Source organism: Pseudorasbora parva, chromosome 17 (genome assembly GCF_024679245.1).
Source record: "Pseudorasbora parva isolate DD20220531a chromosome 17, ASM2467924v1, whole genome shotgun sequence".
NCBI classification, from domain to species: domain Eukaryota; kingdom Metazoa; phylum Chordata; class Actinopteri; order Cypriniformes; family Gobionidae; genus Pseudorasbora; species Pseudorasbora parva.
This window is the reverse complement of record NC_090188.1, coordinates 13467719-13481568: the sequence shown is the minus strand read 5'-3', so window position 1 is coordinate 13481568 and position 13850 is coordinate 13467719. Positions and strand designations below refer to the sequence as shown.

At 37.8% G+C, this 13850-nt stretch overlaps 1 protein-coding gene across 1 annotated transcript in view; it reads left to right on the top strand.

The window, feature by feature from the left end:
* Positions 1 to 12010, top strand: part of trim8a (tripartite motif containing 8a) — a 40977-nt gene extending 28967 nt beyond the window's left edge. Inside the window, exons 2-6 of the mRNA XM_067422180.1 lie at positions 5338 to 5433; positions 8152 to 8385; positions 8965 to 8996; positions 9085 to 9200; positions 10210 to 12010. Of these exons, the coding sequence (XP_067278281.1) occupies positions 5338 to 5433; positions 8152 to 8385; positions 8965 to 8996; positions 9085 to 9200; positions 10210 to 10838 (1107 nt within the window). The 3' untranslated portion in view covers positions 10839 to 12010. The remainder of the gene's footprint in view (positions 1 to 5337; positions 5434 to 8151; positions 8386 to 8964; positions 8997 to 9084; positions 9201 to 10209) is intronic.
* The last annotated feature ends 1840 nt before the right edge of the window (positions 12011 to 13850 follow it).

The following is a 13850-nucleotide window of genomic DNA, read 5'->3' as shown; positions in this document are numbered from 1 at the left end:
AACAATTGTATGGATTTGAAATATAGAGATGCCTTCTGTTTTAATGTAGGCTACTCATGTGTACCTAAAATAAAAAGTTTAATGCACAGGTTTGTGGCACTTCATTTCTTTTTAATTACCCATTTATGTTCACTGTTCTTTTTTATAAATACCTATAGTATTTGTATTAAATCTATATTCATTTGAGTTGAATTGAGAATCCAAAATCGAAATCAAAAATCGAATCGAGAATCCAAATCGAATCGATTTGAGGGCTTGTGAATCGAAATCGAATCGAATCGAATTGGAACATCTGAATCGATACCCAGCCCTAGTCAATGAGAGAGACGATGAAAACGTAAAGCATGCAAATGGCAATTATCGCAGCCGAAAAAATTATCGAGCTCATTTTTTTTTTTATCGTGTGATTAATTGATTTATCAACTATCGCGACAGGCCTAGTAGTGTACGTGACGTCACCCATAGGATTGTGAAGAGCAGTTCTGAAGTGTAAAGTATGGTCGAGCTGGCCGTTGTATTGCCATTGCGCGTCAGTCCCGGATAACTGACAATGGGCAAAGAGGCGGGAAGTGTGCAGAGCTGAAATGATGTGATGACTATAGTCATGTTATAGCTACTTGACCCCCCCCCCCCACACACACACACACACATATAAAAATCAACAAATAGAATATGGCCTATAGCAGCTAACTGAAACACTACAACAATATGGACAATTCGGCTATGCTCACAGTCCCAACCAGTGACTCACAACCAATGACTACTTTTTTTACTAGCTACTTTTCATGATAGGTTAGTTTTATGTTAGATATAATAGTTTATGAATCATATTCCTTATAGCACACAAAGGGTACTATATTAATGGAACATGCCAGAACCGAACGTGTCTATACTGAGCATTCTTCGAACGGATCTGTACTCTCATCGAGTTGTGTGGTTATGAATGAATAATACTGTGAAGTACTGCAAGTTTTTTCCATTTTATAAGTGAATTATAAGTTATCTTCACTATGCATTCAGAGCAGTGTGCTGTTCACACATTTCACATTTAACTCCCAAGATGCCTGACCTTTTGTCTTTGCTGTGAATGTACGTAGGTTGTTTTGAGTCACTTACAAACTGCAGAAATAAATCAACTCCTATCCAGCATTTAGCTGTGAAATTCACACACGCCCCTAACACTACCCCACAAAACCAGATTATTTTGGTCTCAGTCTGAGCTTGCATTTTCTTCACCTTAAAAGCTTAAAAAAGCCATCAACAAGCCTATCATCAGGCTTTGCATCTCTGCAATCAAATGGCTTACATTTATCTCAGAGACAGTTAATTGTCTGTAGAAGTCTGTAGATTCTTTAGACGCTACCTTCCGTGCTCCGAATCAAAAGAGATTGACAGATCGTATCTGCACATCTGCGCGTTTTGAAACGAGAAGCGCTCACACAGATGTATAGCACACGGATACGTTCATCTGTATACCCACAGTTGTAACAAATTAAAAACTTTAAATATTTTTTGATTGCTGATAACCTGAATGGCACCAAGAGTGCTGTAATTTTCTGTAACTTCCTGCTGGCTTTTTGCATGAAGCTTTGGCCATTGTTGAGCTGAAGATGTACAGTTTCCTGTGCTTGTAACTGTGTGTAATCAGTGACTAAGTCTGATAGCACTGCTCGAAAAGACCAAAGCACTGGTACACTCATCTGTTAAAAACGATTGATTTGTTCCAGAATGTAGAGAGCTGTTTTGCTGTGCGCTGCTGCCTACATAGACTGCTGCCTTAAATGAAAGTCGGCTAACTGAAACAAAACGCTCTACACGGGCTGCTCAACAAACAAACAGAGCTCCTCTCATAAAACTCAGAAGAGATCAAATTACATTTGGCATTGAATTTGGCTTTAACATGCTTCTAAGCGATGCACTAAGAAGCACAGAAATGCATCAAATGTTATCAGTACTTGATTAAATTGACAATAACAAACATTTTGCACACTTTGTCCACCATCTTGGATTTGTTCACGGGGCATGTGCACAATGGTTTTTGGGATTAAAGCAACTTTAGCAGAGAAAGTAAGGTTTTCTTTTTTATGAATGTGCAAAAGTGACATCCCACTTTTTTAGTGGCTGTGATATTTTAATGCTTTTGATTATAAAACTTCTAAAATAAAATAAAATAAAAACACAATTTAAAATAATAAAAAAAGCCTTTTAATCCGCTCAATTCCGACAAAAAATTTTTTGTCACCTGAATCCTTTTGACAAAACATTTTCTCCTGAGATTTTAACGGGAATATTTTAATAATTTAACAACACATTGACATGTTCTCTGATGTCGGCTAACGGTCACATGACATGCAGGTAAATAATTTAAATGTTTTTGTTTTAAAATGATTTATTTAGAGTATAGGGCTGCACAATTTGGTCACAACAAATATTTATTGTGCCTCTTATTGGGATTTGAACTATAATAGGTAAACATTCACTCATAAGAAAGAGTCTTGTATTTCTTCTTCTGAAACGTCCATGACAAGAGAATGTTTTTTAAAAAAAAATATATTATTTATTATTAATATCATTAACTCTAATTATAAAAAAGAAGGCCAAAAATAAAGTACTACTGTAATAACACACGTGTAATACAATGAATAGGGTTAATTATACGAATATTTTATACAACGTTACAATACTAAGGGGCAGATTTACTAACAGCTTGCACCAACTCTTTTGGCATTAAAAAACTACTATCAAGATTTACTTACTAAGATTTATTTAAGACATGCTGTGAAAAATCAAGAATGAAAAGGTGTGGACACAGTTGCTTTGGCAGCTGACACTATTGCATATGCATTTGTAGGAGGTTCCCTTTCAGTATTTAAGAGTATTTAAATGAGTCATGCAAGGTGATTTACTAAGGTTTGCTCATCAATTTTCTGATGTTTGTGGCATTATTTACTGTCAAAAAAAGCATGTCTTAAACCAGATGCTAATTTGCTCTGCACTTGGTAAATTATGTCGGTCATTATGGAAATGATCTGTCTGTATTCTTTCATTTGCACATCGTCAGTAGATCACATGCAGAACTTTTCACTCCCATTGGCACTTTTATGGAATTGCACTTCCGCTCTCATGCTAATTTGACCTGTTTAGTCAATCTGGCCCTAACAGTCCATCCAGCTTTTATTTTGGTGAAAATAAAATAAAAAATAAAATGAAAAACACCTGTGAAATCTGTTTAGTTGACAACAGATTTCTACACGCTTCTCCATATAAATGAGCTAAAATGCTGCAAATTTATGGCAACAATAATGTTGGGCGTGCGAATTTGAAAATAGTGATGCAGTTTGTGTGGAGCAGCATTTACTGTGAATTGAGCTGCTCTGGGATGCAAAAAAAAGTGGATAATGAGCTGCTAGCGAGAACGTCTGCAATTTGATCATCGCACTATTGTAATATAATTTTGATTAATTGTGCAGCCCTGTTTATTTATTTGACATTTTTATGATTTATTTTTACCTTTTCATCAACTTACAAAACCCTAAGGGGTTCAGTATCTAGCATATCAATGTATAGTGAAAACAGCAAGTTCTTTGGTTGGTGGATCTCATTTCATAATTGTGGGTAAGGTAGTATTTTATTGTTAATTTGGCATTTAAACGTATTTTTCAAAAAATGAATGTAAAATGACACTGACTTGAGCTCATGGCATGTCTGTATGGAGAAATTGATTGAGATTTTCACTTCCGGACTGTTGCGCTGTATCTGTTTCCATGAAGACCAGTGAATACTGTGAACTGTTCACTGTAGAGATGCTATTTGTTTGGCATCCATGCAGGGGTTTACAGGAGCCCGGCTGTAGGCCCCAAGAATGTGTCTCTTCTCATGTGACCTATAGATCCTGCTGCGGTCTCGTGCACATCTCACTATGCAGGGATAACATGACAATCTGTCACTGACACTGAAAGAAGCCCGTGCAAACAAAGGGAGAGATAGAGAGCAAAATGAGAGCCTGAGACGGCCTTGCCCCCTTTCGCTCTGCTTCAAATTTCCACACTTATTAATGCGCACACTCGTGCATGCACAATGTGCGTTATTGTTGTCATGACAGCTGCATTCTCCCTTTGCAATCGGCCTTTTGAATGTTGCATGGACATTTGTGTGATTAAACAACTAAATTGGCTTGTTATTCAGCATCCTATGGACTTTGTTGTGGTGAGGTACAGTGTTCTTCTCGTGGGCATGTGAAACCGAGTATAAAGGGGATTATAAAAGCTTCAGCACACTGTCAGGCTTTGATTTGGCTGGGGGATGGGGGAGCTTTGGGGTTAGTGCCTTCCTCTGAATCCAATTTAAAACCTGTCCAGACACCTAATAGCAGGCAGAATCACACAGCAAACGTGATTCTGATGAATTAGTCTCATTGCCGAAATGTTTTGTTTCACTCATTTGCTGTAATAAGATTTTTTGGGATGTCATAAAAAGGGTCTGCAGGATGTCTGGGGTTGTATTTTGTAGTAGATGGAGAACACATTGCTTTTGTTAGCTTGGGTTTGACTAAAATGTATTTGAATGCATTATTTGAAATTTAGCTAACAATGAGCAATGCATCCATTCGTGACATTATTTTTTTAGTTGTTAACATGAGTTAAAATAAATGCAACTGTTCATTGTTAGTTCATGTTAGGCCAAGTTCATTCAATAATATTTACAGACACAAGTTTTGATCTTAATGTATTAGTAAATGTTGAAATTACCATGAACCAGGGTTAATATATGCTTAACTATAATTTATGTTTATATTTTATTTTACAGTGTTATAGTTGTAATCATACAATGAACTACTAAGTAATATTAATGAACAACATACTTACTATTTGCTTAAGGTTAGGAGTAGGGTTTGGTTAAGGCTTTGTTGCTTTTAAAAAATAATTATGCATGATTTACTGGTTTGCACTGTTTTTACAGTATGTGTACTTTCCTAAGAAAGTACTGATTAATATAAGGTAACTACATGGGTAAAGGTTAGGGGTTCAGGGTTAGTATGACCCAGTTATTGTAATAACTATAAATAACAGTATGTACAGGGGGCACAGGACTGTAAAATAAAGTGCTACCATTTACTGTTTTTATTGTGTGTATATTGAACCTGTAACAAGGTCACTATAAAATAAAGTGTTAGTATGCTTTTCATTGTTAGTTTACTAATGTAAATGGAAGTGTTGGCCAATATTTCAAATAGTTCACAGTTCAAATGTTCCTTGAACCTTGAGTTTGGTTCCGTTTGGCTGATAATGGATCTGTGGAAAAAGGTTTGATTTGTGTTGTCTTTGTTCTTCCCTTCAGCATATGTTAATGAAGCAGCAGGATCGCATTGACGATCGAGTGAAAGACCTCGAGGAGCAGCTATATAAGTTGGAGTCTGACAAAGTACTGGTGGAGGTAAAGACACATTCATAAGACATGCACACACGCTTCCGTCTTACTCTGTCTCTCTGTCTGCAGGTCTCTCCCCTCACCCTCTACTGCAGCTAATGAATATGTAAGAGGCTGGTTTAGGGATGACATTGGCAGAGTCTGAGCTTAAACCACATGTAGACCTTTTCTCTGTCTGCAGTTTTATTTTTGTGTTTAAGTGTTGTACTACAAAATAATACTGTCAATGAGAGGTCTGGTCAAATTCCCCAGGTTTTCGAATTAGGATAGCTTCTACAATGGCAGCTGTTTTTCCAGAGATACACATAAAAATATGAAAATGACAATGAATATTTCAATTAAGTTCAAATTAAAATCTAAGTAAGCAAATGCAATCAAATACATAAACACTTTTTGTTCAACATGCTTACATGAACCAGAATAAAAATATTCATTTTTAAAACAAAAGTGAAAGATGACATGTAGAGCTAAGTTGTGCTGACACATTAAGCTGTGAAATAAAAAAATGATCAAGAACAATATCAAGCCTTTTGTCACTGACTCATATCGAGTGACATAATGAGCTGCACTTTTTGATGCGTTGTTATTGTTAAAGTTGCACTAAGTAGTATTTTTGCAGTAAAATATCCAAAAACCACTAGGGCATTGTTATATATATTTGTTCAGTTGAGTACTTGCAATGTCCCAAATGTTTCCAACTATTTGTAAATTGTGAGAAAATTGCTATTTTAACCAAGGAGCCGGGACGTTTAAGCATAGCGTCTGAGGGAGTCGCCTGTCAAGGAGTCATATCTGCGTTACCCTTGGTTTCCGGTTTTGTTATGCAGAAGCACTTTACTCTTGTAGCAGTGTGCTACAAGTATCATAGTAGCCGCCGAGCGAACACATAATGTCATAATATAATTTTCAACACACTCAAATCTATCTAATGATAAACAGAGCTACCTCAAACTCATGACCGGAAAAGCGGAAATAGCGTCCATACCCGGCGACTGTGTCCCGTCATAATAAAAGTCCCGCTGCTAGCGAGGCGTGTTGTTCATCTCATTGACAATCACTCCAGCGGCCTTGCTCAGCTCCACAACACTCGGTCCTGCTCTGCTTTACACTACAGTAACAGTAATAACCGCATCCATGAACATGATCTCTGCCCACATGTCCCATGATACTGCCCTCAAACTCAGTGTCATCAAACTACACCTTTGTTTTGAACTAGAGGCACCCTCTAGTGGACAGAAAAGGTGCATAGTGCACCTTTAACTAAAACTTAAAAATTTTTTTGTTGATTTAAATAAAGCTACAATATAAATATTACATGAACTAAAAGCACTAAAATGAAAATGTAATAAAAGTAAATGAAAGTAAATATAAATTAAAAAACATGAACATGACGGCATGTAACAAATAATTCAAATTCATTAATTATATCAGCTAATATCAGCCTAATACTTTTTAATGGTCAGTAAAGTAAAAAGTACCCTGTATACAAGCTTTTCTAAAATCAGGATGATCTTGTAAAAGTATATGAATCTCTGCATCTCATTGGCTATTAAACCTTCAAAGGTCTGTTTAGTGAGTTGCACTACAAACACTCTCTCTCTTCTGAAACTATTGCAAATGTGAAATTATCTATTATTATATTATTATATATATATTATATTATATAATTTTTCTCAGGATAAAAATCTAAGCAGAAAAATGTAAGTGGCCATAGTATGCTATTTTAATGGTTCCTTGTTTTGTTTAGGAGGTATCTTAAAATAGGTTAATGTCCATCTAAGATAAAAAATAAAAAAAACACTTTAATTTTCTCATAATATACATTGCAGCATAAACTCTTTTCTCACAGTGTATGAAATGGTTCAATAAAGGAGTTGGTCTCTAAACCCTGCCTTTCTTAAAGTCTACTCTGCTCTGATTGGTCAGGTCTGTTATAATTGGTCTACCGCTTGCAGCGCATGTTGGAAAACTAAACGTATCTGATAGATCTGAATTTCGACTCCGGAGCTTCCTCAGCGCATGTATACACAGTGATATGAACAGTAACGATGGCGTCGGTTTTACAGTATCAGTTTGAGCTCTCATTTAAGTCCTCATCGTGTAGAAGTGCTTACAAAGTGGATTTGTTTTCGTTCAGATAACATGCAAATTTACTCAAGAATCTTTTTTTTTGTCTGACTGTTCTTTGTGAAATTGTCCCTTTGCTTAGGGCCAGGAAAGGTCAATTGTCTGGATATAGATTAAAAAATGACCTTTATAAAAACAGAAAAATTTGAGTGACTGAAACAGATTTCAGAAAGTGTCTGCTAAGATGATAGCATCTAAGCAGCGGAAAAAACAGCATCTTCTCGATGTCGACAACACACACCAAACTCTTCCAGGCCTCCGCTACAACTACAGTGTTTCAAGGCAGGTCATAGTAGACATTGTTTGTGTGTGCAGCCATTATGCATATTCGTTAGATAGGTTAGAGCAGGAAGTAAAACTGGGATTACTGATGACTCATTTCAGGCAGTTAAACTCTACATTAAAAGTAATATCCGACCATAATAGGGGCACTTTATTTATTTAACTTCACTGCTCTCTGAGCAGAACGACAGAGACATTAAAACAATAACTTGTGTGCTATTTTTCATTTCCTTTCCTACAGGGAGATATTTGTTAAAGTTTTCACATTTAGGGAGACTATAGAAATTCAGTGTGCACCTTGTGTTTGTTGTGCAGGATAAGGTACAGCAGCTGAAGGAGGAGGTGCGTGTGCAGTATCACAAAATGCACCAACTCTTAGAAGATGACCTGGGGAGAACTCTGGAAGTGCTGGATAAAGCGCACTCTAAATACTGCCAGGAGAACTCAACCCAAACCCTGCAGCTCAATGCACGCCGTCAGGAGGCCAAGAAACTGCTCAGCTCTGTCCAAGTTGTGTTTGACAAGGCGGAGAATATTAACATCATGAAGGTGCGGTCGATTCTCTTTTTAACCCTTCACAGATGTCTTCATCTGGTCATCCTTAACTGCCTCTGATATCCTAGACCTGTGTGTGCGGTTTGGAAGGTGTATTTAAAAAAAAAAAAATTTTAATTAATTATTCTATTGTTTTTGATGTAAATTCCATGTTCAGCGGTAATAAAATAGCGAAGTCATTAAATATAGACCTTAAATTTGTTTTTGTTTATTAAACATGATGTCATGGTTTCTTGGAAGTCTGTCTGAAACCAGTTTCCTTCTATAAAGGCGCTGTCTGTCTGACTGGGCAGTAAGGCAGCAGTCTTGGGCTTCGGACATAGTGAATATTTCCTTAAGCACACTCCTCTTTGACTTTTGCTACAAATCCCCTTGCACTCAACCACATACTCTCATAAATACACAGTGTGAATGTGCCCATACCTGTGAGAAATGTTTCCCTGTCTGTGTGTGGTTGTTATCAGCAGATCGACACTTCCAGATTTTTCCATGTTTACAGACAAAGAGGCAGTCAAGCAGTAGCTTGTAGACTGCAGGATGATTAATATTGTGCTGTTTTGTTTTGCTTTGTAGAACACAAAACCAGTGAAAATACTCATGGACAGGTATGTCATTTTTAAAATTTAAATTGAATACTTTCGTTAAATAGTTCTGAATATTTAGTAATCTGGTGGTCAAATGGTCTTTTTACAGATCAACATCATGTACAGGCAGTGTTCTGCCTCCTTACAAAGTGGGTCATCTTAATTCCAAAATATTCCTGTCTGAGGTCTCAAAAAAGGAAAAGAACTTGAGAAAAATACTGGAAGGTAAGTAAAAACTCAGTGGCTCAGCAACTGGTGAGTCACGCAACTTTTCTAATTGGGTCATGGGTTCTGATATAGAAAGTTTGCCAAACCCATATGAAACCAACATGAATAAAAATATTATTGAGGCATGATAAAAACTAAATTATAAAATATTTGAAATTAGGGCTTTTCAAACTGCTTAACCCTGTGTTATCGTCATTCTAAACACCGCTTTTCACCACGGTTAAAACCATGATTTTAACCACAATTAACCCTGATCCGGAGCAGGGTATGCACTGCTTTTGTGGTGTTGACCCCGCATTGTGGTGCCAAACTTGTACAGTGTGAAACAAAGTGGTGTTAGAATGTTATGACTTGATGCTTAGCAACCGTCAACCAATAGCGTGCCTCATATTCACGTGCTTTAGTCAGTCACGTAAACAATGCATGTTGTATAAACAGTGGAGAAAAGTGTCAAACTGCAACAGAAAATGAAACAATTGTAGTGAAGAGACTGTTTCATTCTTACCTTTTATAGTCTAAAGTATTCCGGATCAACTTAATAGTACAGAAGGCAAATATATAATATGAGGATGCACATTCCAATGTGCAACTAACACCACAAATAAGGACGTTAACTCAGGATTTAGGAATGTACAGTGTAAAACAGCAGCATACAAATGCCCAGGATTGTTAACCGCTAGTGAATTATGAGCAGTGTAAAACGTGAATCAAGATTGGTTTAGAATGACCCAGGGTTATTTATTTCAAGTATGAAAAGCCCTATTATCTCTCATACTTCAATGACCCTAGAATGAGCTCATCCTCAAATCTCAAAAACCAAACAACGTTTTCAACAAAACATAATAATAAAAATGATAATATAATATAAAAAAATCCCCTTTTTTTCGTTTGTTTTTTGATCTCCAAAGTAAAATCTGGGTGTTGAAGCACAACCAATTGAGAACCATGTGCAACATAGTTTTTTTTTCACAAATTAAACTCTTTGTTCTCATCCCCTTGTTTCCAGCACCATTCAGTACTCCCGCACACTTCCTCCAGAGCATATCTGTCCACCCCTCCAGTGCGAATACCTCCGGGGGTGAGAAACGCAAACACTCCACAGCCTTCCCTGAAAGCAGCACCAGCCTGCTGGATTCCTCGTCAGGCCCCATGAGCAAACAACAGTTCCTGGGTCAAGGTTCCAGCTCCACAGACGGGCCGTCGTCACAGCCGCCCATGGCTCCCTGTAGCTCCACTCAGCACATTGTAGGCCTCAGCAGTAGCAGCAGCGCCCAGTCAGTCCATCATTCCAGCTCCGTTTTTACTCCAGCTGACTACCCCAATCCCAGCTCGTCCCAGCAGGCCATGCTGCCCCAGTACGGTGGTCGTAAGATTCTCATGTGCACGATGGACAACTGCTACTGCTCTAGCGTCCCTTCCATATCGAACCACCGCGGACATCCTCCCTACCCTCGCTCGGGATCTTTTCCTTGGACACAGGATTACTCGCACCCCCTGCCCTCCACGGCCTCAATGTCCCAGCCCCTGCAAGGGCTCTCAATGCACGACTGGATCGACGCCTCACAGAGCCACAGGCACCCTGATTTCTATGGATTGTACGGGCAATCTTCCACTAAACCATATGTCACCAGTTAACCTTCCACTGCATCTCCGGTTTATCTCCGATAACTCACTCATTTCCTTCATAGACCTTTTTTCCCGCCTGTCTTTCAAAATCAGGCTTGTTAACATCACAATTAAAAGGAAAACAGCACTTTTTATCATGCAATGCAAGCCTCTAGGCTTAAAAACTCCAATCTCTTCCAACTTAAGCATTAAACCCCTGTCTGTCCCTGTGTAAAATAATAAGGGAATCTTTCTTTGAGAAATGTGGAGGCGGGACCCAGCTGAGTTTTTAAAATTACAAACAGATTTGGGATAATTGCAGAGGGTTCTGACCCAGAGCAGATAATGATCACTTGTAAATGGAGTTAGTTTTAACTCCTTTCACCTCCCCTCTTCCTGCCTTTAGGGCATCTGGAATCTGGTTGGTTTTTATTATGTGCTAAAGATTCCTTTTAACATTGCTATTAAACTTCTACAGTTTTATTTTTAGTAGATGGGGAATAATGTTATTAAAAAAGAGGGATAGTCTGTTTATTATTTATCATATTTCAACTCTACTGCACCTTCATATTTTGGGCTTAAGTTTCTGCTGAACCGCTCCACAGGTAACCGATTATGGTTTGACGTGTTACTTACATTCCTTAGAGGCCAGAGGCTCTTGTTTTTCTGTTATGTTTACAATTATGTATTAATACTTTTCATTCATTTTCGGTAGTTTGAAAACGATCAATCCAGGTTTTTTGGAAGCTTCACTCAAAGAGGTTCCACCAAGCATGTCATGAGCTATTGCATCTGAAGTACTTCTGGATTCTGCTTCCTGTCAGATAATGTTATTTCCTGCATTTAAGCAAATGTGAAGCATGTTCAGGATGATTGGTGCCTACACACACCTCCGAGTCTTATAACGGTGTAGATATACTGTACTTCCTGTTTTAGTCGGTGACGGTGAAGCCCGAAGAGGTCTGCGGTCGCCGTGGAACACTGATTGTCGTGAACATGCTGGAAAAACTTCCTGTTTGTGTTTGTAGGCATGCAGGAAAGCCTTTCTGTGCACTCAGAACTCCAAAACGACTCTACTGAGCGAGACTATGGAACAGTTGACTTTTTTCCACATATTTTATACAAGAAAACTGGATGGACTGCATACATTTGGAAATCAAAATAAATGTGCTTCAAAAGAGTATTAAATGCTGGTTTAAACAGATGTGTGCGAAAACTCTTGTAATTTTGTAAAATGTTTTTGGCTGCAGAAGTCGTGGGTCTAAACTATGGAGCTTCTAATGCAGTGGTTCTCAACCAGGGAGCCTCTAATCATGACTTAAAACAAGAAAGAGGCATTAAAACAGCTAAAAAATAATAATATTTCTCTTTGAAAAATCAGTTACCACTAAAGAAACGTGGATATGTGAGGTAGCCTAATTTGAAAAATGTGATTTCTAGAGCTGGAAAAGTCATGTAAATTAACAATATTTTACAACACTGGACATTTTTATATACTTTATAAAAATACCTTTATTTATGTATGCCAAGCTATCGAGCCAACAAAAAGCCCATAAATCAAGCACGACGCTGTTCGTCTTTGGCTTGGATCATTTGCTTAGACCTTGTTGTTGATTATCAAAACAGGTTTGGAGGTTATGTTTAAAGTGAAGTTAATCATTCGTGAGGAAGTTTAATCATTTGTTTACAAGATAGTAACAGCACTATGGGCAAGTCTGAAGCGAAAACTTTAGGTAAATATGTGTCTTCCAGAGAAAAAAAAGCCAAGACCGCTTTTAAATCATTTAAATATAGCAGCCTATGGACTGATGCCAGACTTTCCAGCTCTTCCTCATGGGTCAATGGGGGCATCAGTCACATTTTTCCATTAAAGCATGGTGGGATGGGGGCGCAGGGCCGGCTGGGATAGAAAAGGGGATGGGGGAAGTAATCAGGCTTGAAGAACAGCTCATCATTTATTTATAAAGTGTAACGTTCCAGCCCCTCTCCTCCCACAAACCCCATACATTCACCCTTACTGCGCTCTCAGACCAGCACAGTCAACATTTTGTGACCAATTAGAAATCTGACTAGACTCTACCCTCTTTTTCCCCCCTTTGCTTGCTGTGGGTGGACACGCCATATGCTCCGAGAGCTCCACAATGGGTTTGTTTTTCTGAGCTCTGCCGTCCCATGATGCTAATCACGCTGGCTTCTCATGCTGGCTCATTGCAACCCGTGGGAGGACTGTAGCCTGCCGGAAGGATCGATTGCAAAACACAACAGAGGCTGCCTGGATCAGCTCCTTTATACATGCGATCACATAAGGATGTATATGTAACGCCTGAAGTGAAAAGGAATATAAAAAGCACATGGGAAATTTTCATGTAAAGGAGTTGGTGTGTGAAAATTCTAGGATTTGGACATGTTTGTACAAAGGTTGCAATGTCTTCTGTACCCTTTGAGCCCAGCACAGACCAGCTGTAGTCTAAAGACTCTTGTTCTTCTGCAACAGTCTCATTTGCTTACTCTTCTTTTGACATCAATTATTAAAACCTGCCCAGTTCTTAGAGGGAACAATGTCCCACGAGGATGGCTTTGCTGGTGTTGGTCACATAGCACTTTTCAAATTTGTATACTCTGTGTTTAATGTAGTTTGAGAACTTACAGATTAGAGAGCGGACATTTTTTTTGTAGACTGAAGGCCTGTTCACACAAACACAAATATTCAGCATGAAAATTCAGTCTGATTTGTCTGTTCCAGATTCAATTTTTTTCATTTGAATGAATGTACTCTGTTATTGAGTACATTCAGACATACAGTGGGGAAAATAAGTATTTGAACACCCTGCTATCTTGCAAGTTCTCCCACTTGTAAATCATGGAGGGGTCTGAAATTGTCATCGTATGTGCATGTCCACTGTGAGAGACATAATTTAAAAAAATAATAATCCAGAAATCAGAGTATATGATTTTTAAACTATTTCTTTGTATGATTGATATATATATATATATATATATATATATATATATATATATATATATATATATATATATATATAT